Consider the following 24,979-nt stretch of genomic DNA (forward strand, 5'->3'; position numbering starts at 1 on the left):
TTATCTAGAGCAGGCCTGATTCTACAGCACTTAACATCCCACCATACCATTCCATTGGATGTGAGAGTGTAAAGCCAGGGAATCAGTTCCCAGAAGCTTGTCTATGCCAAAGCTTATTTCTCTTGTTTGTAACAATATGGGGCATCTCAGAACATGTTGAACCCTGTCACAAGGCCAATTTCTAGACAGATATCCACCACAATGTGACTACCACATGATGAAAACAAAATTGTCTCATTATAGGGTGGGGTAGTGATGTCTACAGCTCAGTTGCAGAGGCCCATTCATTCTACCGAAAATGTAACAATTGGTAAGGCATGTTTTTTTACCTGCCTCTTGAATATTTTATCCCACTTGATATCTATGATGTGATTCACAGAGAGCCGCAAACAGGCTTGTGGGCAGCTTCTGTTCATGCAAAGGCAGGCTTATGTGAGCCAGTGCCTCCATATGGGTCTAATTATACACTCGCTACAAATTGCCTGATCTCATGTAGCCCTTTCCTGAGCTGCTGTGATCAAGCAGACCACAGCAGCCAGCTGTGCAGTATCTTTGCACTGATACTGGTCCGTATAGAAGGGGCTCTCGTTTGATCCCTCATTTGAGCTGTTAGCAAACGTGAACTAGTCTTCCCCGCATCCGTCTGCTGCAGTAACTCTGAGACTATAAATGGTATATGTGCGTTTGAGTGATCATGATATAATCCAATCAGCATGAATTATTTTCAAAGAGAGCCAGCCTTTGCAATTTTAAGGACAAATTCTTATGAAATCATCATTATGCACAATTACACAGCAGTACGAATGAATACACATTGCCCTCCTAGATATGAGGGTCAGGAACGGGCATAATAATCAAGCATGGTTCAAACCAGAGATTGGTTTGGAAATGGGTTATGCTGCCTATTGGATATCCGGCAGCATTTAAATAGCTGTGCTTCCAAACGACGCTGTGAATTTTTAGAATATCTAGCATCTCTCTTTTTTTTTGCTGTCAAAACACAGCTGATGAAACGTTCAGAGGAGGGTTGCCATTGCCTGCCACCATGTCACAACCCTGATATTCCTTGGAGGTCTCCCATCCAAATATTAGCCAAGGTCGGGGCTGAGAGTGTATGATTGGCCCAAGGTCACCCAGAAAGCTTCCATGGCATTCGTGGGATCTGAACCACTACACCATGCTGGGTCTCTTCTAGCATCTATATCAGAGAATAAAACAATAATTAGTATCCTACATTGGAATACAGATTTTTTTTTTAAAAAAACCCTATAAAATACATGTATCCACAACCTGTTTAAGGGTTTTTGATTGGCTTCCATTAATAGCAAGTGTTGATTTGGCTAGAAATGCAGTCAGCCCTCGCGCTAAAACATTTCCCTGTCTAGGAAAAGCAAAGCATGGTCTCTAAATCTATTGTTCCGTCCACATTTCCTTCTGCTGTAATTTAAATTACAGCTCCTTTAGCTACATATGGAATGAATGGTTTCAATACAATCACTGCAAACTGTATTAAAACATATTCTGTGTAGTCTGTAAATGATTTCAACCAATTACAAAAAACAATTGGGAAATCCTGTGCCCTTAGCAAGGTGGGCAAATAAATGATAATAATCTTAAATGAATCACTGATCCTAGGCAGTTATATCATGAAATCTTCTTAGACACATCAATGTATGCGTTTGTGTTAAAGTATTTGGCACATGTAGGATTTCATTGAAAGTTGTGCTGTACATCAGGGAAATGGGTTGTTCAAGGACAAAAGTAAATAATAGAAGATTAGCATCATAAACGATACTGACTTCTTTGAAGATTTTTAAAGTATATTTTAAAGTATATTTTAGTATAATGTTTGTTCCTAAACGTTCCTCTTTTTTGTTTGCGTTTAAACATTTTTTTTAAAAAAAGATATGGGTTAATATCCAAGGAGTGATTTTCATTTTCCCCCTTTGTCCCTTCCTATTCCCCTCAAAAACGTTCCCAAAGATTGACAGACCTGCTGGAGTGGCAGTCAATTAGGTGTCAAGGGGTTGCCACCACGAGGGAAAATTTACCCACCCAAGTGTGCATTTGCAGGTCTCTAGAGGATCCTGTTAATAGTAGGGTTAACAACTTGTCATAATAATCCTCTACTGTCATTAATGATATTTTTATGTATGCTGGGGATGTGTGAAAAATTGCACTGGTATAAGGAAGACAGAGTTTGGAAAATTAAGAAACAATTTGCTCCCATTCTCTAAGGCTGGTTATCAGACCATCTTGGCATGAAATCCACAGACCACAGTAGATGGAAATGTTTAAATCTTTTTATTTGTTAATTTTCTTACCAATTTCTTGTATTTTAGAGGCATTTTGATAAAAGTCTCATATTTGGGTGCGAAATGCCCGAACGTTCCTATTTTTAAAAAGGCTAAAGCATGACAATCCCACTATTTGAATCTAGATTTAATGATTTTACAAGGGAAACCAGTTAGTTTTGTTTTCGCTCAAAAGGAAAATGAGCATCCATTTTTACAACAGATTTTTTTTTCAAAAAAGAAACCCACCACCACCACCAACTATCCAATTGTAAATTAAAAGGTGACTTTGTATTTTATTCATCTGGAAAAATGTGTACTTGTCATATCTGCTTGACGTTACACGGATGAAGTTATGGTTTGGACAGTAACAAACAATGACACTAGTCAACCTCATCAGTAGACATGAAATAAAGGAATGACAATGATTGATGGCAGCTATTCATTTATAGATATTTCTAGAAGATTCTTCATTGGCACAGTCAGGCTAGCATGGCAAGATTTTTTTCCCTCTCTATCTTAACTCTTCTCCAGCTCTGCACAACAGTGGATAAGAGGGCAAAAGAGACTGCAGGCTATACCGAACCTCTCGTACACATAGTTGACTGCATGCTTGGAAGCACCACTATGACTTCCTAAGTTTAAGTTGAACAGATACACCCAAAATAACTACTTGTTAACAAAACATCATAGCAAAGCGTCGAACGAGAACAAGCACACATTAGGCTTTTGAGAGAGTGAGGGGGGGAAAACCCTCAGCAGCATATTGCAAGGGTCTAAAGCCTGCCTCATTGGTTATGTCAGCATTTGGTGCTAAATCTAATTATAGGAACTTCGCAGTCTCCGTTGCCATTTAAGAGCGTGCCATAATCTTGCCTCTGGTCTGAAGCCAGCCTGATCAATTAATACAGGACGATGCACTTGAGTAAACTTTCACACAGAACTAAACCTTTCTTTGGCATGAGTGCAATTTCTTGCTATATAACTGACCATGCTTTACATCATTCCTTTCCCTATGATAGAAACAAACGTCGTCCTTTAATTCTGTTTTAAACATTTCTCTTCAATAATGTGTTTAAACTGTAAATCACTAAATGTATTAAAACAAGAATGGTATTTAATCTTCAAAGCATAAGAGGTTAACTGTATCTAAAGAAACTAAATGGTCCAGTGAATAAATAGATTTTTTTTTAGAAAAGCAAAAGGAGTATGCCATTTGTCACACTTTGAAACATTTTGAATTAGCTAATTGGGGGGTGGAATATGTTTTGCATTGCTATTAAAGCCCTCAGACAGTGATTTACAGTATATTTTAAAGGCCATGCAAAAAGATGTGAAATTTGTATTTTAATACTGCATTCCTGTAATGTAGCATGTGCAAGTTGACAATACAAGAAAACAGAGCAGTATTCTCATGAGAGATAAATATAGACTGAAGCAACTAAAAGCAGACAAATTGTTGAAAAGAAAATTAAGGTAGCAATGCATTCTAATGCAAGATACAGATAATGCTGTCAGACCAGAATTCATTCAGTCTTTTTTTTTCTTAAAAAAAAGAAACAAAATTCAGATTGTCTACCAAAAAACTATGGTCTACTGCCAATCTGATCCTCTTCAGACCTCCTACACCAACTTAAAACAAAAAAACCCAACAACTTAAATTGAATGAAAGAATAAAAAGAATTTAACAAAAAATGCTAGAAGTGGTGAAGAAATTCTGCCTGGTATCCAGGGTATGGAAGGAACGAAAGGGGGGAAAAAAGGAGTATTGTCTCATGGCCAGGAGGAATGAATCCACCTGCTCCATCATTTATTGCATTCAGAATACTCCAGACACATAGTTGCCAGCTCTCATGACCAGTAATAGTAATCCAATTCCCTCTTAAGTAAAGGTGCACTCACCATGTGTTTGAGGAACAGCTTTTTAAACATGAACCAAACATTAGTACAGCAGAGCATTGCTTTATGAATTAACATGGAGGGGCAAATATTCTTTTATTAGGATCCAGCTTGTCCCTCTTTTAGAACCCAGTATTTAACAGGAAAAAAGTAAACAATAGATGATCTAAAAGCATTAGTTTTCTTACAATTTTTTTTTAAAAATGGCTTGCTCTGCTATGAGAGAACAGTAAAATTTGAGATCACATATGCCAAACATTCCTTCTTAATGGACTTTCTTGCCAGTGGCAGTGATGCAATGTGAGGTTGGGATAAAGGAAGAAACCCTATTGTGAGGAACTTAATTGTATCTATTTGCTGTGTGGTACATATATAGATATATATGTACGTATAAAATATATGTATACACAGAGACCAAATCCCCCCTCTCCCAAATGATTACCACCCCAAAACCCACATTTGGCTTATAGATATTTAGAAGTAGCCAATCAATAAGGGTTCATGCTTGCATCCACTGGGAACAGGGTTTATTATTATTTTATAATGTTTCCCCTTTAACATATCGTACCTTCTCTCATTGGACTTTACTACCCTACCTTTCTATTCTTGGACATGTCCAGGGTTAACACCATTCTGCTGGTGCACTATACCATGCTATTCATTGGAAGGGAAAAAAACAAAAAGAAAAAAGCCAAAAAGAAAAGAAGGGCAGGTTGGCAAAGTGCAGAATGATCTATTGTCAGGCATTAAAGCAGTCAAAACTAGATGTCAATTCCATGAAAGAAAAAAGAAAGGTAATAGTTACAGTCTCATTGTGATGTTAATTCATATTTACAACCTTGGGATGAAAAAAAAATAGGCAATGTTAATGGTTGGCTTTTACTAAGAGGATCAGTTGATGCCAATATGAAAGCCAGGGAGAGAAGGCAATTATGCAAACACCACATGCATCCTAATTTCAGTATGGAAGCTTTACATTTCAAACCTAAATTCAGGAAAATAATATGGAAAGTTTTACTACAAAAAATCTAAACATGAGAAAGATTTAAGAGGAAGAAAGAAAAGCACATTGCATGTGTCAGATAATCGACTCTGATTATCTGAGCTGTGCTAGCTACAGGGAAGCACTTACCCTTGAGTCCAGCTAGAAGTTAGCAGGGTAAGAAGGAACAAACCAGAATAACATAAAGACTAGCAACAAGGCTCAGGAAAGCAGACAGGAGTTCTAACCTAGCAGCTAGAATACTTGGGTTCAGGCAAAGAATGAAACAAAAACCAGAAAATTAAACAGAAAGGTAAAACAAAAACTTTAAAAGAATATCAGAACAAACAACAACACTTAACAGCTGAAAATTTCTTAAGATGCTCAATAAACCCTATCCATATCAATATATATAAAATATATATAAAGGGTGAAACAAAGAATCACAACTTCTCAAAAAGGAACAGCCAGATCTTTTGCACATGATATGATCAACATCATTAAATAGAACAAAGATTCAAAATAAATTGAAAATGAAGTAGGAAAAACAAAAGGAAAACCACAAGTGATATGTGAAACAATTACTGAACAATCTTTCATGTTTAAAGGAAATTTAAAAATAATAAAAAAATGAAATCTGTGGCATTGTGTTTGTGTGTGCGCGTGTGTGTGCGAGTGTGCATTTTGGTTGGTATACCAGTAATACAGAATGGACAAAAATTAATACCCCCAGACAAGTGGCCATATCATAAAACTTAAATATATTGTCAAAGGGTCCTTGCGCATCCTTTTAGCAGTAAAGAGCAAGCGGCTTTGGGGTTTTTGTTTTTCCTTTTGCAGAGAGCATATACAAGATAAAACTTTTAAATGAGTTATTTTATAAGAGCAAAAAAAAAAACACCAACAAAAAGTACCAGTCACATAAAAAAAGGGACTGTGAAACTTTGTAAAACTAATGAATAGCAGGATCTATTGTTTTGTGCATTGAAAACAAGCTTATAATACACTCCATATTTTTTTTTAAATAAAAGAGCTATCTGTTTCATTCAAAGTTGGAGGCCAGCAGACAAATGGGAAGTCGATCATCACAAAAAGCTTACATTTACTAAAGTCAAATTAAGTGGGAACCAAATGAATTCAGTATCATTCCCAAGTTTCCCAACTGTAAAATGTGTTGTTCTCAAGTTTCTATTTTACAGACAGCCTCATCATAAGACCGGAGTGTTTTCCCACCCCTTGATTAGTTACACAAAGCAGCTCTGCCATCTTTAGGCAATTTATGTTATCCACAAAAGTATTAGCGATTTTTTTTTAGACTAATAAAATTTGCTTCTAATGTGTATTCTCTTTTCAAAGTCTTTCGTGTCCTGAGATCTACAGCCTACTGTGAGGAAGGAAACGTAAACAAAAAGAATATGCGAGCTAAGTAGCACAAGAGAAAAAGCATTTCGCGACACTCCTTACCTTTTGCGGACAAATAAGAAAAAAAACCCCTTTAAAATGCAATACTTGATGTATATGGGAGCTAAATGAGTTGCTTTATTGAACTGCAATAATCAACAGTCCACAAACACCATGTATGCATAAAAATGGCCTCATTTTGGTAGTGGTCATATGGCTTTATTGCCCATGTATATATTTTTAAAAAGAGCTTGGTCTTTCCGACACAGAAGTAAATGCAAATAAGCAGGCATTAAGAAGCATGAACCTTCATAGCCCAAGTTTACTCCAATTCTTATGAGCACAAAAAGCAGCAGAGATGCATGGGTTTAGGCAACAAGTCCTGCGCACGTTAAGGGTTTTCGAGATCTTGAGTTCAGCACATTCCGCCCATATCCACTCCATCTCAAGATTAGCAAATGAAGTTGATCGCAGTTACCTCTTAGCAGTTTTCCACTTACCAGATTGTCAGTTTCCTCTAGCATCCTGTAGCGGTAGGTTCGCAGCTACCTCCAGCCATACAAGTTATCAACTAGCAACTGGACTGGATTGTTAAAATTCTGCCATCTGTAACCCCCTCAACGTTTTCTATGACTGTTGTAGGAAGCATAAGTATATCCTTGTTAATTTCTATCACTTCATAAGACAACAAAGAGAGAGAAAGAAGATGTGGGGATGTCTAATCTTTTTGCTGTCACAGCTGCCCTTCTTCTTAACATGTTAGTTTCTGGAATGGAATCCCATTCTCGATGCCCTGTGTGCTACCACAACAACATAAGAAATGTGCAGAAGTCCTTTTCTGTTACAACAGTTCTTCCAGCTCTTTCTTATGTCTGTGGGTGAGTGTGCACTATTTTTATTTATTTATTTATTAAATTTATAGGCCACCTATCAAGCTGACTTATGCTCATCTCGTCAGGTTTTCAGGCAAGAGATGTTCAGAGGAGGTTCGCCACTGCATGGATTTAGAGAGTTCTGAGAGAACTGAGAGAACACTGCATGGATTTAGAGAGTTCTGAGAGAACTGTGACTGGCCAAAGGTTATCCAGCAGGCTTCAGGTGGACGAGTGCGGAATTGAACCTGGTTCTCCAGGTTCGAGCCCTGACACTCTTAACCACCACAACACACTGATTCTCTCTGTCTGTGTCAAGATGGAAGAAATTTAAGTTGCCAGGGTGGGAAGCAAAAAGAAAATTTGCCAAAGAACCCGTATTGAATAATGTCCAATGTACAGCCCAACTGGTTGGTGGTGGTGAAGAGAGTTGAGGAGGCAGGGGGCCCTATGCCTGTGGATTTGCTCTCCCCAGGGCACTTACCCGGCAGAGGGACAAATATGCCTGTGGGCAACCGCCACGGCCCTCCAAAACTGCAAGATGCGTTGCAGAGTGCTGCATTAGAACACCTCTGCTGGAATGGTGGGGGTGTTTCAGAGGTATGGCTGGGAGTGAAGCCAACGTTAGTCAGCTTCGGCTCTGGCTTTGCCTCCTAGTATGCCAGTGCCTGGGGATTGGGCTTATGGTACCCAAAAGTCCATGCCTTCCTAAGCTGCTGAAAAGCCCTCTGGAGGTGGCACGGTGACACTGCCTCTGGACATCCCGGGACTCTGGAGTGGGCTGCCCTTCTTAACAAGTATGATCAGTTGTTCACCTTTGGGAAAATGGATGCTGAGCATACGATTTCAGTATTACTTTGGGAGAATCTATGGCCCCAGATCATTAGGCACATTATGGGCCTTTCCCCACTTACCTTCTGCCCCGTGCTACTGTAGGCAAGTAGCGCGGGATCCCCCGGCACTCCCCACTACAGGGGCGGCGACAATGCAGCCGCCCCGATGCTGCCGCTGTCGCGCCCCCTCAGCGCACGTCATTCCTGGCGCTCTTCCAAACGGCGCCTTCGTGGGGAAGCCCGGGCGCGCGCCAGAAATGATACGCGCTGAGAGCAGCGCGGGGCATACGGGGGCCGTGGCAAGTGGGGAAAGGCCCTATATCTAGATAATGAACTGAGCAGTCACCACATGTTCCATCCATTCAGGGACAATGCATAATATGCACATAAACCAAGTTTAGGATTGCTAGGTGACAGTGTGACATCACTTCTGGAAAAAGCCAGAAGTGACATCATGCCTCTTTATAAATTGGCTTATCATAGAATTTTGGTCAATTACTAGAGAGGAGTGACATCATGTCTGCTTTTCCTGGAAGTGAGATTACACCATTGCCTGATGCCCCTCCCCCTTCAAGATTCCTGCCACTGAGTAACATGCTTGTGTCTTCTATTTTCGCCTTGACATTTGATTTATGTGGACGTTAAAATAAGGGGCTGAAAGTATGGGAGATACTGAGGAGAAAGCCACATTTCTATGTTATGCTCCGCTGATCCCCAAGCTGTCTAGAGCAATGGAGCACACCTAGATTTTCTGCTGCCTTGTTTTATAAGACTAGCGGACCGCTCCAGGTGGGTATGTATCAATTTCTGAAGTCCAGGCATCCCTTTCCCCCTGTGACAGCAAGAGTGGAAAGGGATGATTTGGAGAAAAAAGGTGTACAGCTAATGCCTAGGAAGCAATACAGCCTCTGATCATGGAGTTTTCCAGAGGCTAAGAAATGTTATGTCTCAAATTAGCACAGGAAATTCTTCAGTCACCTCAGAGGAGGCACATTTGGGACTGAAAAGTCCAACAAATGACTCTGAGATCTCTCTAAACCAGTGACGCTCAAAACCCCTTTTCAGAAGGGAGACTGTAAATCACTTGGAAGTCATTAGTTAATTCAGGAGATAAATGTAAGGTGATGCAGAAAGCACAGAATCAGCTGAAGCCAAACTAGGTAGTTGTTTCCTTGTGTTGCATTCTCATAGTTACAATCTCTTGCTAATCACATTATCCTCCAGAAGTCTGGTACGTTTTGGGTTGTTCAGTTAGGTAAAGATAGAACACATGCATGCCGGAGATGGGACCAACACCATCTTTTGCAAGAATATTGGGCTACACAAAGGAAAAGTATTCCTCTGGTCTAATCTTGGAACATTTCCCTCAGCTCTGGCAAAGCAAGGAGAGGACATCCAATCACTCTGCAGTGTCTTAGAATACACAGCTCAGAAATACATGCTGCTACTTACCTTACCCATGTCACATGAGTGTCATATAATCCGAAGAATGAGCATGAGCTCCTACTAATCTTTTTTTTTTCTTTATTTGTGCCTAAAGGATAGGGGGTTGGGGGTGGGAGCCGGAGTGCAACATGCCATTACAAGGCCCAAATGCTGAAGCATTTCAGTCAGTCAAACCGCCACTTCAACCAATGAAAGTTCTCCCTGTGTCATGTCTTTGAGCATCAGAAGGGAAAACATGAGATGAGAACCTTCCAAGCAACCTGCACCATGCCATGTTTTCATTCACACTGAAAATGACAAAATCAAGCTGTGCCGCACAATAACAATGAAATGCTAAGAGTCCAAGCTATGCAAGCATGTGAAAAAAAGGACAGTCTCCTTTCCAAATAATTATACATTTTGGTAAGTACACTCTGTGGCAACTGGGAAAAATAAACACTACCAGTAGTGGAAAAGTCTACAAACTTGCATATCTCATCTTAGGCCTTGGGATGGGTCGCATGTAAATCCAGTCACTAACTAAATGGCACAAAGCAACAAGCAGCTAAGGATGCAAAACTTTAACAAAACTTTACTTGCAAATGCACAAAAGGCCATATTTTGACTCGGGGGATAGATGCTGTTGGGCAGAACTAATAGCTCTTCTACATACATGTGTCAACAGCAACTTGATCTAACCATTAAGGGAGCGCAATTAAGTAAAGGTTCATGCCCTCATAACCCATAGCTAATTTTAAGAGCACAGTAGGTGTGCATGAATGTAGGCATTTTCTATATGTTTGCCTATTACAAAAGCAATTAGCGCAGCTTATTCTAAACCTTCTCTCCCATCCTCTTCTCCTGGCAGGACAAGTCTATGCTCCCTTGGATTAAAGCAACAATATTTAACAGACCACAGATTAGCTCTGCATTGCGGTACATAATAGCCAGTTTTCTATGGGACTGAGCATGGGTCTTCTAGTTTCTTTTCCCAAAAGAAGTGGAAAGCGGAGAGGAGGAATGAGACATAAATAATTAGTACTTCCTTCTAAAACTACTCGAATGTACCCTTCTGAATTTTTTCCCTCTGCATTAATTTCCATCAAGTATTGCATTTTATACTTTGCTGACAGCTTCCCAAAAGGATTTCTTTCTTACTTTACTGGAAAAAAAGTCATTCGGAATCCTCAAATGTAAAAGTACACCAACATAATCCCCCCCCCCCGCCCCCGATTAATTTTGCTCCGCATATGAACATCTAGGCTGAACCAAATTTTTGGACAAAATCTTCTGCTTCTAAGAATATGTTTTACTTACAAAATTGAGAGATGGGGGCATCTAGCTGGGGTACATTTCCCCCTTTAGCATTAAGCTTCTGAACTTGAGTGGGTGGCACAGGTTTGTGGGACTGTCCGGTTGCTCGGTACATGGCTTGGACCCACAGGATACGATCTTGTTCATCGTCGCTGGCAAAAATCACAGTGTCCCCTTCTTTCACTGCATTGAAAAAGGCTCTGCCGCCCTCTAAACCTGAAGGGAATTTTTTAAAGAATTACAGTCATTGGAACAGCAGCATGTGCAGATGCAGGACTTGTGGCTGAGATCTACTGAGGGGATGAAAAGCTTGCTTGATCAATTTGAATAAATCAATTTCATTTATATATATCCCTTATGAGAAATGGACTAGTGCAGTGGTTCTCAACCTGTGGGTCGCAAACAACCCTTTCACAGGGGTTGCCTAAGACTCTCTGCATCAGTGTTCTCCATCTGTAAAACTGATAAATGTTAGGGCTGGGGGTCACCACAACATGAGGACCTGTATTAAAGGGTTGTGGCATTAGGAAGGTTGAGAATCACTGGAGTCTTTCACACCATTTTCTGTTTCCTGGGGCCCAAGGTTTTCCCGTTTAAAAAGTATACATTTGTTCAACATTATTTGTATTTCAATTGCATATCAATTATGTAGGACAACATACAGAATCAAAAAGAAATGAAGAGAGCCACATACTTAGATCTGATGGAGCGTTCAGACTTCTGTTTATGCTACGGTGCCTTTATTTATTAATTACATTTTCAGACCACCCTTCCCTCGCAGGGCTCAGGGCGGTGTACATCAAATATATAATATAATATAAATCTTGGTAGAAGCAGCATAAAACAATGAATTAAAATTTACAACTCAACTTTCTACTTCCCCTTTCCTGCCGCAGGCTTTGGCACCCTCCCCAAGGCCTCTCTTAATGAGCTAGATGTCTTTGTTTGGTCAGCCACCACAAGCGGTGAAATGGCTTTTATTCATTGAGAAATCCAACCAGGATGTCACAAAAACATTCTGCAGAAAAATCACCGACTAACAAAATGCATGCAATTTATTGAGCAGCAATAACACGTGACTTCATTTCACATGAAAACGATGATAACTCAGTGTAATGATGACCACCATGGGTCCTTCATAACCTTTAAGTTGCCTTCTTGACTGAAGCTTCCTTTAGTCCTGCTTTGGTTAACCATGGTCTGATACATAAATGCTTTGTGAAGAAATTATCCTCTCTCTCAGATGGATCAGACTTCTAGAACAGGGGTAGGGAACCTGCGGCTCTCCAGATGTTCAGGAACTACAATTCCCATCAGCCTCTATCAGCATGGCCTACCCCTGTTCTAGAATAAATTTACATTTGAGAAGGCTGATAGGAGATACGGGTCTACTGCAGCCACGAAAAAGAGTATTGAGGGATACCTGCAGCTGTAGATCCCTTCTGTGTATACCAGGTTGTTAACTTTTGCCATAGTGAGTTTCCTTGACTCATGGGAGGAAAAAAGTTTGCAGCCAGAAACAGAATAAGGAGAGGTGACAATATTGGTTAGGAAAGTCAAGAGCCAACTTTTACAAAGTGACGCCCAGGCATACGCAATGTTTAAGGGCAGTGAACACTTCCCACAGCTATCTTTACAGTGTGGCTGTTTTATGGGATGCGGAAGAATCAGCAAACAAGCAGCTTTCTTGTTTACCTGGCTGTGGGTCCGTGTAGTCCACCGTGTATCCATCAAGCTGCAGCAGTTCTTGAGGTTCAGCTTTTTTCTCTCGGTAACTGCACATAGCAAATGTATATTGGCTAACCTGCAGAAAATCACAAAGCTTAGCATCCAGCAACTAGAGTAGATGTTTCTGAAGGGGCAGCAGCACTTGCAAATAGCAGCATGATCACATTTTATCTCCTTTGAAAAGCTAAGGAAGGAAATCTCTCCACTGTCATCAGTGGTGAAGCCACTAGGGGGCGGGATGCACCGGGCGCCATTCATTTCCTGAATTCACATGGGGACAGGAAAGATCCCTCCCCACGTGGCCCCCCCCCTTTCCCCGCCACCCTCCACGGCACATTACCCCCACTTTACTTTGTAGGAATGGAGCGGGGCCGAAGCCTGCCTTGCATTGCCCTGGGCCTGAGTGGGAACTACATTTCCCAGGGGTTCCTGGGAAATGTAGTTCCCACCAGGCCCAGGCAACCCAGGCAGGCTTCCGGCCTTCTTCTCCGGCCTGCTCCTTTCCTAAAAGTAAGTGGGGTGGGGTGTTGCAGGGGGGCGTGGGGCGGGGGGCGTGGGGCGGGGGGGAAAGCCAGAGTGTGCACCAGCCGCATTCTGGTTTAGCTATGCCTCTGACTGTCATGATCTGGGACCCCAATCAAGCTGCTTTCTGGAATACAATGGCACAGATTTCTGTTTCATGGATGGACATTCTTTATCTTACGGGCACAAAGCAATGTAGCCCTGTAGCCTCTTGATCAGCAAATGCTCCTTGAAATGTTCTTTGATGCCAAGTGGCCTTGGATGGAGGGCTTTCAGAAACTGAACAGGTAGGTAGAGGCTAATAATGCAGGCAGCTTGCATTCGAGAGCAGCCTAAGAACAAGTTTCAGAAGTAGTGTTCTAAGAAGGCCACTTTACACTTCAGGTTTTTCAAGAATATACACCTAAGATTTTTTTTTTTAAGTGCATAACATAAAAAGCAAAGTGTAAATAATCTGAAAACACAGCCTTTTCAGAAAGGTAGGATTTGCTCCATCTTACTGTTAAGTGTACAACTGGTAGCCAAATTAAGTTTGTTACTCTGTCATGTATAGAATGCTCCGAGTTTCCTGAAATAGGTCAATACAACTGATCTGCAAAGTGGCAGTATTCTTTCATCAGACATGCCCTGGATTAATTAATATCTTTGTGTGCTCTTGCAATTCCACAGGAAACTAGTGATGGTTCATGGGCGCTTGGTACTTGAGGTTTTAATGACATCACCAGAAATGTTGCTGACAGGGAGCAGAAGGTTCAGGAGACAAGTACTTTGCTCTAGTGCCGTGGTGGCGAACCTTTGGCACTCCGGATGTTTTGGACTACAATTCCCATCAGCCCCTGCCAGAATGGCCAATTGGCCATGCTGGCAGGGGCTGATGGGAATTGTAGTCCATAACATCTGGAGTGCCAAAGGTTCGCCACCACTGCTCTCGTGTGTAGATCCCAACACATATCTGAATTATGATGTTGCTACTGTTTTAATGGATTTTAATGAACCAGTACTTTGACTTATATTGTTGTATTATGTTTTATTATTACTTGTTGTTGTTTTATTGTATGCCGCCCTGAGCCCTTTGGGGGTAGGGCGGTCTATCAAATTTAATAAATAAATAAATAAATAAATAAATAAATAAAATAAACCTTGCGAATCATTAGCTCTTCTGGTGGGCGGTGTGAAATAATTTTGTAAACTTGATCCGCAAAGAACCACTACAAGTGAGGTCAGAGATTATTGTAAGAGCTCACTGGTAGCAGATCTTTAAGAACATAGTATTTGTGTCCTGCATTTGTCAGATTTTTTTTCTAACTTACAGATAATAGCCAGAGCCTACCCACACATTACTCCCCACACTCTTCCCCTGCCCATGCAATCCTTATGTTCTTGTGAGTTCCTACCCTTGCTACCTGTAGAACAAATGGGAAGTGAGGGAAGGGACTTCAATTCCAAAAGTCTTAGGAGGCAGTGTGGGTCCCCTCAGTAAAAAAAAAAAAGAAAAAAGAAAAAAAAGGCTTGTTACAAATTGGTGGTAGAGTGCCGGGATATAGACACAAACTTTCATAAACAGATACACAAGGTGGTAAAATATAAATATAATTTGTGAGGCAGAAGTCTTGTCAAAAATGCCTCCTTAGTGAATAGGAACACTTGAGGAAACTGAAGCAGTGCTCATGGCTACAGGAGAAATTGAGGGCATTGTGAGTACTGAACAAGTAGACATCTGGAAGATAAAGTGAGAAACAGAACTTTAGAAATTAAAAGCGAAAGAGTTACAGTTGTTCAGAATGGCGCAAGAAAGGGAAGAGAGAGAAGCCCAAAGAGAAATGGAATTAAAGCAAAGGAATATAGAATAAAGAGAGAGAGAGAAGCCCAAAGATATCGTGAAATAGAATTAAATAAATTAAAAATGGAAGAAAGATTAATAGTTAAGTTGGGAAATACTAGGCTAGGTGGTAAAGCCTGCTACACTGATCAACGTAAATTTCCAAAATTTCCCCCAAAAGGAGAAAATATTGAAGCTTTTTTTGTTAGTTTCAAAGGGGCTTGCAAAGATTTTCAAATGGCTGACAAAATAGAATGATTTATCCGGTTGTTGTGGGTTTTCCGGGTTGTGTGGCCATGGTCTGGTAGATCTTGATCCTAACATTTCACCTGCATCTGTGGCTGGCATCTTCAGAGGTGTATCCCAGAGAGAAGTCTGTTGTACACTGTGTCCAGTGAGAAGGGAAAGTTTAGTGGGGTATATATTGTCCATGTCCCAGAGTAGGGAACCAATCAGTAAGTGCCCGGAAAACCCACCAGAACCAACAGCCTGGAAAACCCACCAGAACCAATCAGAAAGTGTTTAGGTGGAACTTGCTATGCAAAGGTGTGGTTGACTATATTGTATTGACTATATTGTATTGACTATATTGATCTCAGTCATCTCCTTGAACCACAAATCATACCTCACAGCAGCGAACCCTGTAGGACACCTGGAAACTGAGGGGGGATGCTTATAGTTCAAAGATCTCATATCAGGATGCTGTGTGCATTCCCTCAGTAAACAAGAAAAAAAGTTTGTCACACTGTCCCAGAAGATCCAGGTGTACTGATGCAGTACATGACACTTTTTCTAATGAGTGTTTCCCAGGGCTGTTTCCGGGAAGAAGAAGAAGAAGAAGAAGAAGAAGAAGAAGAAGAAGAAGAAGAAGAAGAAGAAGAAGAAGAGGAGGAGGAGGAGGAAGAGGAAGAGGAAGAGTAGAAGTAGTAGAAGTAGTAGAAGTAGTAGTAGTAGTAGTAGTAGTTTGGATTTACATCCCCCCTTTCTCTCCTGTAGGAGACTCAAAGGGGCTTACAATCTCCTTGCCCTTCCCCCCTCACAACAAACACCCTGTGAGGTAGGTGGGGCTGAGAGAAGGTAAGGGAAACATTACTGGGAGGGAATTAGTACTTTCTTCCCATTCAGCATAAAGGTCTAATTATTCGTGGGCTCATGTATGGTGAGATAATCCTTCTCAGGGTAATAAACATGGCATCCAGGTTTTATATCCTTTGCTGAAGTAAATTCCATTCGGTTGGCCACCCAGGACATCCAAGACCAGGCAGGCACAGGTGGAACTTTACTAGAATAGCACGGAAAGAGATGTTTGTTTCTTTGATAACAACTAAAATAATTTTTAACATTCCCTTGAACCCTATTTTTCAGAGGACTTTTAAGTCTCTGCACTGCTTTCAGGGTTTTTTTTGGTAATAATTGTTTTTGAAAACGAGAGCTCTCAAGCTTGAAAACTCTTATCATTCATTGAGGCAGTGACGGAGTGACACACTGTCAGAAACAATGCGAGCTGAATTGCCAGTCATATTAAAGCAATCTTAAAACCGCACGGATCTGCGCAGCTGTTGTCACGGGTCCTGTAAATGGCAGTTCTTGCTCCTCTGAGTTACCATTGATCGGCACGCCATGACACATTCAATGTCAAATTCTTGATGGCGGCCTTTTTATTGGCTGCAGGGGGCTCTGACATTGCCTTTAGGAGCCCATCAGGCTGCATCAAGACCCAGTTTGTATTTAACATTTTAAAAATCAGGATGGTCTAGAAGTCTGTTCAAAGCAAAGGATTCTCCTCTGCTCTAGGCTAGGAACTTACAGGGAAATTTACTGTCAAATGATTTCAAAATGACTTTGTTAAGGTTGTGTCACATTCTGGATTCCTTACATAATTATATTGGTTTAGACATTTCCTTGACCTCTGGAAAGAAAAACTTTGACTTCTGATTGTTTCTTAAAATTCTTGTATCAATGGATTGTGATTGTCATTTTAGAGGAACAGCAAGAAAGATGGAGGAGATCTCCTCAGACACATGTAGTCTGACTGGATGCAAGTTAACTGCCAGCCATGGTAGAAAAAGAGCTATGAAGTTTCCCTTCAAATTACACAAAAACTGCTACTATGAGCAAAAATTCATGTGAAATGTATACATTCATGGTCTTGATACTTCAGAGAATAAAATGCACTGTGCTTGATGTAGATGTCATGAAAAATTTTTCGAGCAAGCCAAGATAATTTAATGATATACTGCCCCACACTGGTTTTCAATAAATATTACAAGTTACTCATCCTCCAAAGTAGGTTTCTAATTTTGCTTACCATTTTCACCATTCTGCCACACCCTTTGAATGTCCCCCCCAAAAAACCCTACCCAAGAGAAGTAAAGAAATTCATTTTCAATCCTCTCTTCCATCAGAACTCTTACAATGCACCTGTGAGATCCTATTCACTTCTTACATCAACAAATCCATCACAGTCCATTTTTGCTCCTAGATCCGTTATAGGTTTGTTTTAAAGGTTTTCCAAAAACTTTAGCAGTTACAGGGTTCTACTAATATGCTGCATCAATGAAAAATAAAAACAAAAACCAGTCATTCCAAAACCAGTTGATAACATTATCCTTTCTGGATACACAGTTCTAAACAAATGTTCCAGTCAGGGCTTGGTTTGGGTTGAGTCTCTCCAGTAGTCAGGTCTTTACTTTGGGTGTAAAGGAATATAGCTGACATTGTAACAGGGAAAAGAAGCACCACTTTCCTTTCCAAAGCTAGTCTGTGAGCAATAAATATGTGGTTACTTTTCAAGTCAACCCCAACAGCTCTGATAAAAGTGCAGTGCCGTAGTTGAAAGGACATTGAAAAATAATTTGATCTATATGCTGCTATATATTAATAGATGTGTACATCATTTTAGCTGTGCCTAAATTTTTGTAATCAAAGAAGGCAAAATGAGAGCGTGGTGGGGTGGGATCCACAGGATCCCTTATGCTCATTGTGACTACTCCAGTCCATTGCTCTTCTGAAGCCTCAAAAAGTTGGCTACCTCCTGTACACATTTTTCCTTGTCTCTGGCCCCTTCCGCACACACAAAATAATGCGTTTTCAAACCACTTTCACAACTGTTTGCAAGTGGATTTTGCCATTCCGCACAACTTCAAAGAGCACTGAAAGCAGTTTGAAAGTGCATTATTCTGCATGTGCGGAATGAGCCTCTGTTTCCTTGTTTCCTTCTGTGGCTCTGAGAGAAGTTCATGAGATCTTTCTCCCTTGGTTTCTACCTCCAACCCACATCCATATTCTGTTCCACTCTTTATACAGGCAAGAAAGTCCTTGTTCATTAAACACATCTCCTCCTGATGACGTTTATTGGGGCAACGTTTTGGACTGCATCTCATGATCCCCTTCTCCTGGTTTGGCTGTCAGGATGACACAGCTACTCACTAACTACTGCACCTTGATTCTTTCCCCACTTGACCCCTTTGTCCTCCCCACTAGCATAGCCTCAGTTTCTGCATCCCATCATCGTTGATACGGTTTGGGACTCACTCACGGAGATGCCTCCTTCTAAATAATGTTGTGATCCAACCACATCATACATTCACTATCTGACTACAACATTGCCCTCAGTCAAGTCAAGGCAAAGTGAAGGTATTGTCCTGTTATATGCAGCGTGCTGCTGCCACCTCCTGGGTGGAAATTATAACTGGCAGTCTACAGTCTCTGACTCCCAAATACCTAAGCAAAATGATGCCAATTTCACATGGTGAGGAATAAGAGTAGAAATTACACCTTCAAGGGGCAGTCATTCTTTATAATCTAGCATTAGCAACTGGTCAGTGTTTCTTGCTACTTGCTATGATACAAATAATTCTCTCTCTTTTGAATTGTCATTTTGGCAAAGAAGTTGACCACCAAAGTAAACTCTACAAATCAACTGGTTGTGGTGGGTTTTCCGGGCTGTGTGGCCGTGATCTGATGGATCTTGTTCCTAATGTTTTGCCTGCATCTATGGCTGGCATCTTCAGAGGTGTATCCCAATACATTCTACAAATCAAGCCTTCGACAATACATTCTACAAATCAAGTTCATCATCTTGCTTCATTTCAAATATTTATGATTTTGATTATTTTCAACCATTTGAAATACATCCTGCTTATAATTTTTCAATATTTCCTTTTTAAAATTAATTTCCGGATTAAGCAGCAGTTCAGAATGGGTTTGCTGCTATTTTAAAACACTTGGTATATCCATGAGCCTGTGCAGATATATTTGTTGTTGATTACTAGGATAGACTATTTTAAGAATCCTGGCAAATGAAATTCATTCATAAATATCCCACAAACCACCATTCGCACAATATAAGGGAAGCCTCCTAAACGGTTGCTTCAGCAAAGGTGAATTTATGATTCAGTGGGTTTTTTGTCTGTGTCTTCCCTTGCACAGTAGGAAAGTGCTGCTCCACACAGGCTTTTGTGGGAACATGCAATTTACAAATCTGACAAATACTTCTCATGGTAGCAGGAAGGACGTTTGGCCTGTTCTTTCTCAATTCCTTTCGTTTGTCTGCAAGGGGAGCTGGATGAGAACTGATGATGAGTGGGGAAGGATGAGAGTGAACAAAAGACTGAAGGAAGAAAACATCAGGAAGTGATGAGGGGGCAACAGAAGAAAGGGAGGAGCAAAGGACTTGTCTTTCCCTTGCCCCCTTCTACTGCTCACAGGTTCCATTTCACCTACCGTATATATTTGTGTATAAGTCGACCCGCATATAAGCCGAGGCACCTAATTTTACCACAAAAAACTGGGAAAACTTATTGACTTATGTATAAGTCGAAGGTGGGAAATGCAGCAGCTACTGGTAAATTTCAAAAATGAAAATAGATACCAATAAAATTACATTAATTGAGGCATCAGTAGGTTAAATGTATTTGAATATTTATTTCAAAGAAAAACAGTAAACTAGCTCTGTAAGCCCTGATTCTCCCTTTAACCCCACTCAGAAGGGAGGGGGGTGATTTAAAGGGAGAATCTGGGGAAAATTTGAGGGTTCCTGTCAGGGGAGGAATGTTTACATTAGCAGTAAGCATTAAATATCAGGTAGTATCTTTAGGAGCATTCTTCTGATGAAATTACCCCAGGAGTTTACGGCGAAGTTTGGTTCAGGGGGTCCAAAGTTATGGACCCTCACAAGGGTAGCCCCATCTACTATTAGCTTCCATTGGAAACAATGGAGGATGGGAGCACTCACTTTGGGGATCCATAACTTTGGATCCTCTGAACCAAAAATCACCAAACCTGGCTGGTATCAGCAAGAGATTATCCTGATGACACCACCCAGGTTTAGTGAACTTTGGTTTAAGGGGTCCAAAGTTATGGACCCTCAAAATATAGCCCCATCTACTATTAGCTCCCATTGCAAGCAATGGGGGATGGGGCAACCCCTTTGGGGGTCCATAACCAAACTTCACCAAACCTGGCTGGTATCATCAGGAGTGTCACCTGATGACAGCCTGAACTTTTGGTGCCACTAGCCTAAAAACTGCGCCCCCTGGTGGCCGACAAATAAAAACCTTAAAATATTTTTTTAAAATACACCTCACTCATGTATAAGTCGAGGGGGACTTTTTCAGCACAAAAAATGTGCTGAAAAATTTGACTTATATGCGAGTATATACGATATATCCTATGACAACAACAAGTGAACTGGAGTGTGTGTGTGTAAGATGCCAGCAGTGGCGTAGTGGTTAAGAGCAGGTGAACTCTAATCTGGAGGAACCGGATTTGATTCCCTGCTCTGCTGCTTGAGCTGTCCCTCAATCATCCTCGTTGCCCTTCTCTGCACTTTTTCTATCTCTTCAATATCCTTTTTGAGATTTGGCGACCAGAACTGAACACAGTACTCCAAGTACGGTCGCACCACTGCTTTGTATAAGGGCATGACAATCTTTGCAGTTTTATTATCAATTCCTTTCCTAATTATCCCCAGCATAGAGTTTGCCTTTTTCACAGCTGCCATGCATTGAGTTGACATTCCCATGGAACTATCAACTAAGATGCCCAAATCCCTTTCCTGGTCTGTGACTGATAGCACTGACCCCTGTAGCGTGTATGTGAAGTTTGGATTTTTTGCCCCTATGTGCATCACTTTACATTTTGCTACATTGAACTGCATTTGCCATTTCTTAGCCCACTCACCTAATTCATCAAGGTCCGCTTGGAGCTTCTTAGAATTTTTACTTTGTCAGCCGCCAGGGGGCGCAGTTTTTAGGCTAGTGGCACAAAAAGATCAGGCTATCATCAAGTGACACTCCTGATGATACCAGCCAAGTTTGGTAAAGTTTGGTTCAGAGGATCCAAAGTTATGGATCCCCAAAGTGGGTGCTCCCATCCTCCATTGTTTCCAATGGAAGCTAATAGTAGATGGGGTTACTCTTTTGAGGGTCCATAACTTTGGACCTTCTGAACCAAACTTCACCAAACCTGGGTGGTATCATCAGGAGGGTCTCCTAAAGATACTCTGAAATGTTGGTACTGCTAACGTAAACATTCCTCCCCTGACAGGCACCCTCAAATTCCCCCCCGATTCTCCGTTTAAATCACACACACCCTCTTCTGAGTGGATTTAAAGGGAGAATCAGGTCTTACAGAGCTAGTTTACTGTTTTTCTTTGAAATAAATATTCAAATACATTTAACCTACTGATGCCTCAATTAATGTAATTTTATTGGTATCTATTTTCATTTTTGAAGTTTACCAGTAGCTGCTGCATTTCCCACCCTCGACTTATACAAGAGTCAATAAGTTTTTTGTGGTAAAATTAGATGCCTCGACTTATATGCGGCTCGACTTATGCACAAATATATACAGTATGTGAAAAGCTTTTGCCCCTGATCCTTCTTCAGAGGTAGTAAGTGATTCCTAATAGCGAATCACTGCACCACCCATATTTGAGTTTGGATTTATATCCCCCCTTTCTCTCCTGTAGGAGACTCAAAGGGGCTTACAATCTCCTTGCCCTTCCCCCCTCACAACAAACACCCTGTGAGGTAGGTGGGGCCGAGAAAGCTCTGAGAAGCTGTGACTAGCCCAAGGCCACCCAGCTGGTGTGTGTTGGAGTGTACAGGCTAATCTGAATTCCCCAGATAAGCCTCCACAGCTCAGGTGGCAGAGCTGGGAATCAAACCCGGTTCCTCCAGATTAGATACACAAACTCTTCACCTCCTACGCCACTGCATATTCCATTAAGTTTCATGACTCCACTTGACATACTTAGTTGTAACCTTGTAGTCCTTGTGGCAGGGAAAAATTCCCTAATATTGTAGTCTTTGAGAATAAAGGGTAGATCACTTGTTTTTACTATGTTATGCTACAGGAATATTTATTAAAGTGTTATGGACTTTTTAAGTCACTTTGCTAATAAGCAAAATGACATCTTTGCAAGCTATATATTACACAGACACAACAGGAAAAATAAGCTTGATACATACATTCTCTACACATATTATCTAAAGGAATACATAAGGAGATATTTATAAGAGAATAAGTGATTAGTTTATAATCTTGGATGATCAGAATTTTTTCATTTAATATGGTAAAACGGTTACATTAAAAAGCTTCCTGGCACACTCCAACCAGTTGTAAGCACAAGGCTGATTTTTCCTGGCCTCTCCTGATTTACGATGCTGTGGACACATTTTGATTCCTAACCTTGGGGTCGTATTCTGCCATCACTTTCACACTGCATATCTCAGAATTCGCAATGAGGTGAATAACAAGTCTGTGCCATGAAATTTGCATGCAATTAGCATTCTGTTCATCTCAGAGGGCAAATTTCCTACCAAAGTGGTAGGTGATACACAGAACAACACATAGCAAAATCACAAGAGAATATTGCATCTCCTGGACTTGCTTTCAAAAACCGGCACGTGAATTCTTTTTGATTAATCCCTCTCTACTACCTATGACTATGTTTCTTCTGAAATAAAATAATGGCCACCTGCCCAGAACTCGGTTTTGCAAAAACTGGGTATATATTAAATAATGAAGTCTGTAGGGGAAGGCCCCTAGCTAGAACCCAGAAGTGGGGAGCAGAAAACTGCACAACCCTGGCACATCCAATGAAAGGGTTTTGCGTCCTAAAACAAGGGAAATCTTATGCCTCAAACCATGGAGAGGTGCCAGGGTATATAATTTTGGACTGTATGGTCTTAGTATAAGCAAGCTTAATCTTTAAACGCATGTATTTTAAAGCAGAAATGAAGACATTAGCAGGTCACTCAGCATGAATAATTTTTCAAGCCGTTAACTGTTAAACAGGTATAAACACTGCAATCTGTGATTAATGAATTCAGAGGTTAATTGCAACATCCCTACATTGCAATACATTGCTTTAAATTTGATTTTAACAGCTAAAGCTTCCATTTGGACCTATGCCAACAACATCTACGTGTACTACTGCGAGAATGCTTACTCTGCTGCTGGAAAGGACCCAGAAACACGCCCAATCCTTTTCCTCAGTTTTTTAAACCAAGATATTGAGCAGAAGGAGGCACAGCTAATTCTTACAAGTGATCAGTAACACTTTTTTGAAATAGGAAAAGAGTTTAAATCACACACTTGTTTCCCTATCAGTACCCCAGCTGTCAATTCCCAACGGCTCTAAACTGTTTTTCAACAGTCACTTCCCGATATTCAGTCAGTTCTCATTGGTCGCTTTTAGGCCCGTTTCGCACAGGCCATTTAGATTGGCATAGAGCTGGTAAAAACGCCGTTCTGGGTGAGAAGATCGCACAGCCGCTGCACTGTCCCCCTCCCCCCCACAACGACGTTTTTGAAAACACCAGCTTCCATCTGGTGCTGAGCGAATGGCATCGAGTGGAAGCTGGCATTTCCCCCGTGCTGCCCCCAGCCCCCTTTTACCTCCTGCAAGCTCTGGTCACTCTGTGAAGGCCACGGGACATGCTTCCTGGCCTCTGACCATGGAGGTCGGAGGTCGCTTCCTGGCCTCCGACCATGGAGGTCACTATGGCCACGGAGCATGTCCCCTGGCCTTCACAGAGCGATGGGAGCCGGCAAGAGGTAAAAGGGCACTGGGAGCAGCGTGGCCTGTATGGAGGGCGCGCCGCTGGCTGCTGGGCCAGTCGGACTGTTCATGCGAACAGCCCTGGAGGGGAGCACTGGCATAGACTATGCTGGTGCACCCCACTTGCGTGGCCCATGTGGAAAGGGCCCTAGGGAGAGGCAGAATCTAATGAACCCAACATAGTAATGTTTGCATAGGTTAGGATTTAGTAGAAGTTAGGATCTGTAGAACACTTCCTTAGTGTGCATGTGTTTCAAACTCTCTTCATTAGACTCATTCCCCTTGGTATTATTCTTTATCTTGATAAATCCTCAATTTTGCATCAATGTCTGATTATTCTAAGAACCTGCACACCCTTATGAGATGTTACATCCAATACACCAGGCAAGAAGGTTCCAATAATATTTGTCCTGAGCACAAATGTGTATAGGCTTCCGGCACTTAAAATGGGGACACCCCTATTGCGAGAGTATATGCACAATTGGGCCATTTGGGTAACAGTATAAAAGGTTTTACTTTGTAAATGTTCCTTTGTATAACACCCTTGTGAGGCAGGTCATCATTACTCCCATGTTATAGGTGGAAAATGGAGGCTGAAGAATAATAAAATGCCAAGACCAAAATATTTGGAAATGAATGCAAGCCCAGAAGTGGAGTGCCCACGGGAACATGTGGGGTCACATATCCCTGGGCGCACGCCATCCTGTCTGCAAAATTGTTCCTGGGTCAGCGCGGGGGAGGAGGGGTGTGCCATGTGGGGGGCGATTTTGCGCCCCCCATGCCGACACGACTCATCCAAGTCAACGTGGGGGAGGAGGGG

At 41.3% G+C, this 24,979-nt stretch overlaps 1 protein-coding gene across 34 annotated transcripts in view; it reads right to left on the reverse strand.

Annotated features, from left to right (window-relative positions):
• The window catches only part of CADPS (calcium dependent secretion activator), a 492,336-nt gene that overhangs the window by 200,200 nt on the left and 267,157 nt on the right, over positions 1 to 24,979 (reverse strand). For 19 of the 34 annotated variants that reach the window (XM_048488307.1, XM_048488321.1, XM_048488325.1 and 16 more), the window contains 3 exons: positions 12,716 to 12,824; positions 11,024 to 11,236; positions 5,326 to 5,337 (listed from right to left, as the gene is read on the reverse strand). In XM_048488307.1, coding sequence (XP_048344264.1) covers positions 5,326 to 5,337; positions 11,024 to 11,236; positions 12,716 to 12,824 — 334 coding nt within the window. The remainder of the gene's footprint in view (positions 1 to 5,325; positions 5,338 to 11,023; positions 11,237 to 12,715; positions 12,825 to 24,979) is intronic. The other 15 variants (XM_048488334.1, XM_048488341.1, XM_048488338.1 and 12 more) reach the window with 1 other exon arrangement.

The sequence above is a fragment of the Sphaerodactylus townsendi genome, linkage group LG03, assembly GCF_021028975.2.
Source record: "Sphaerodactylus townsendi isolate TG3544 linkage group LG03, MPM_Stown_v2.3, whole genome shotgun sequence".
Classification (NCBI taxonomy): domain Eukaryota; kingdom Metazoa; phylum Chordata; class Lepidosauria; order Squamata; family Sphaerodactylidae; genus Sphaerodactylus; species Sphaerodactylus townsendi.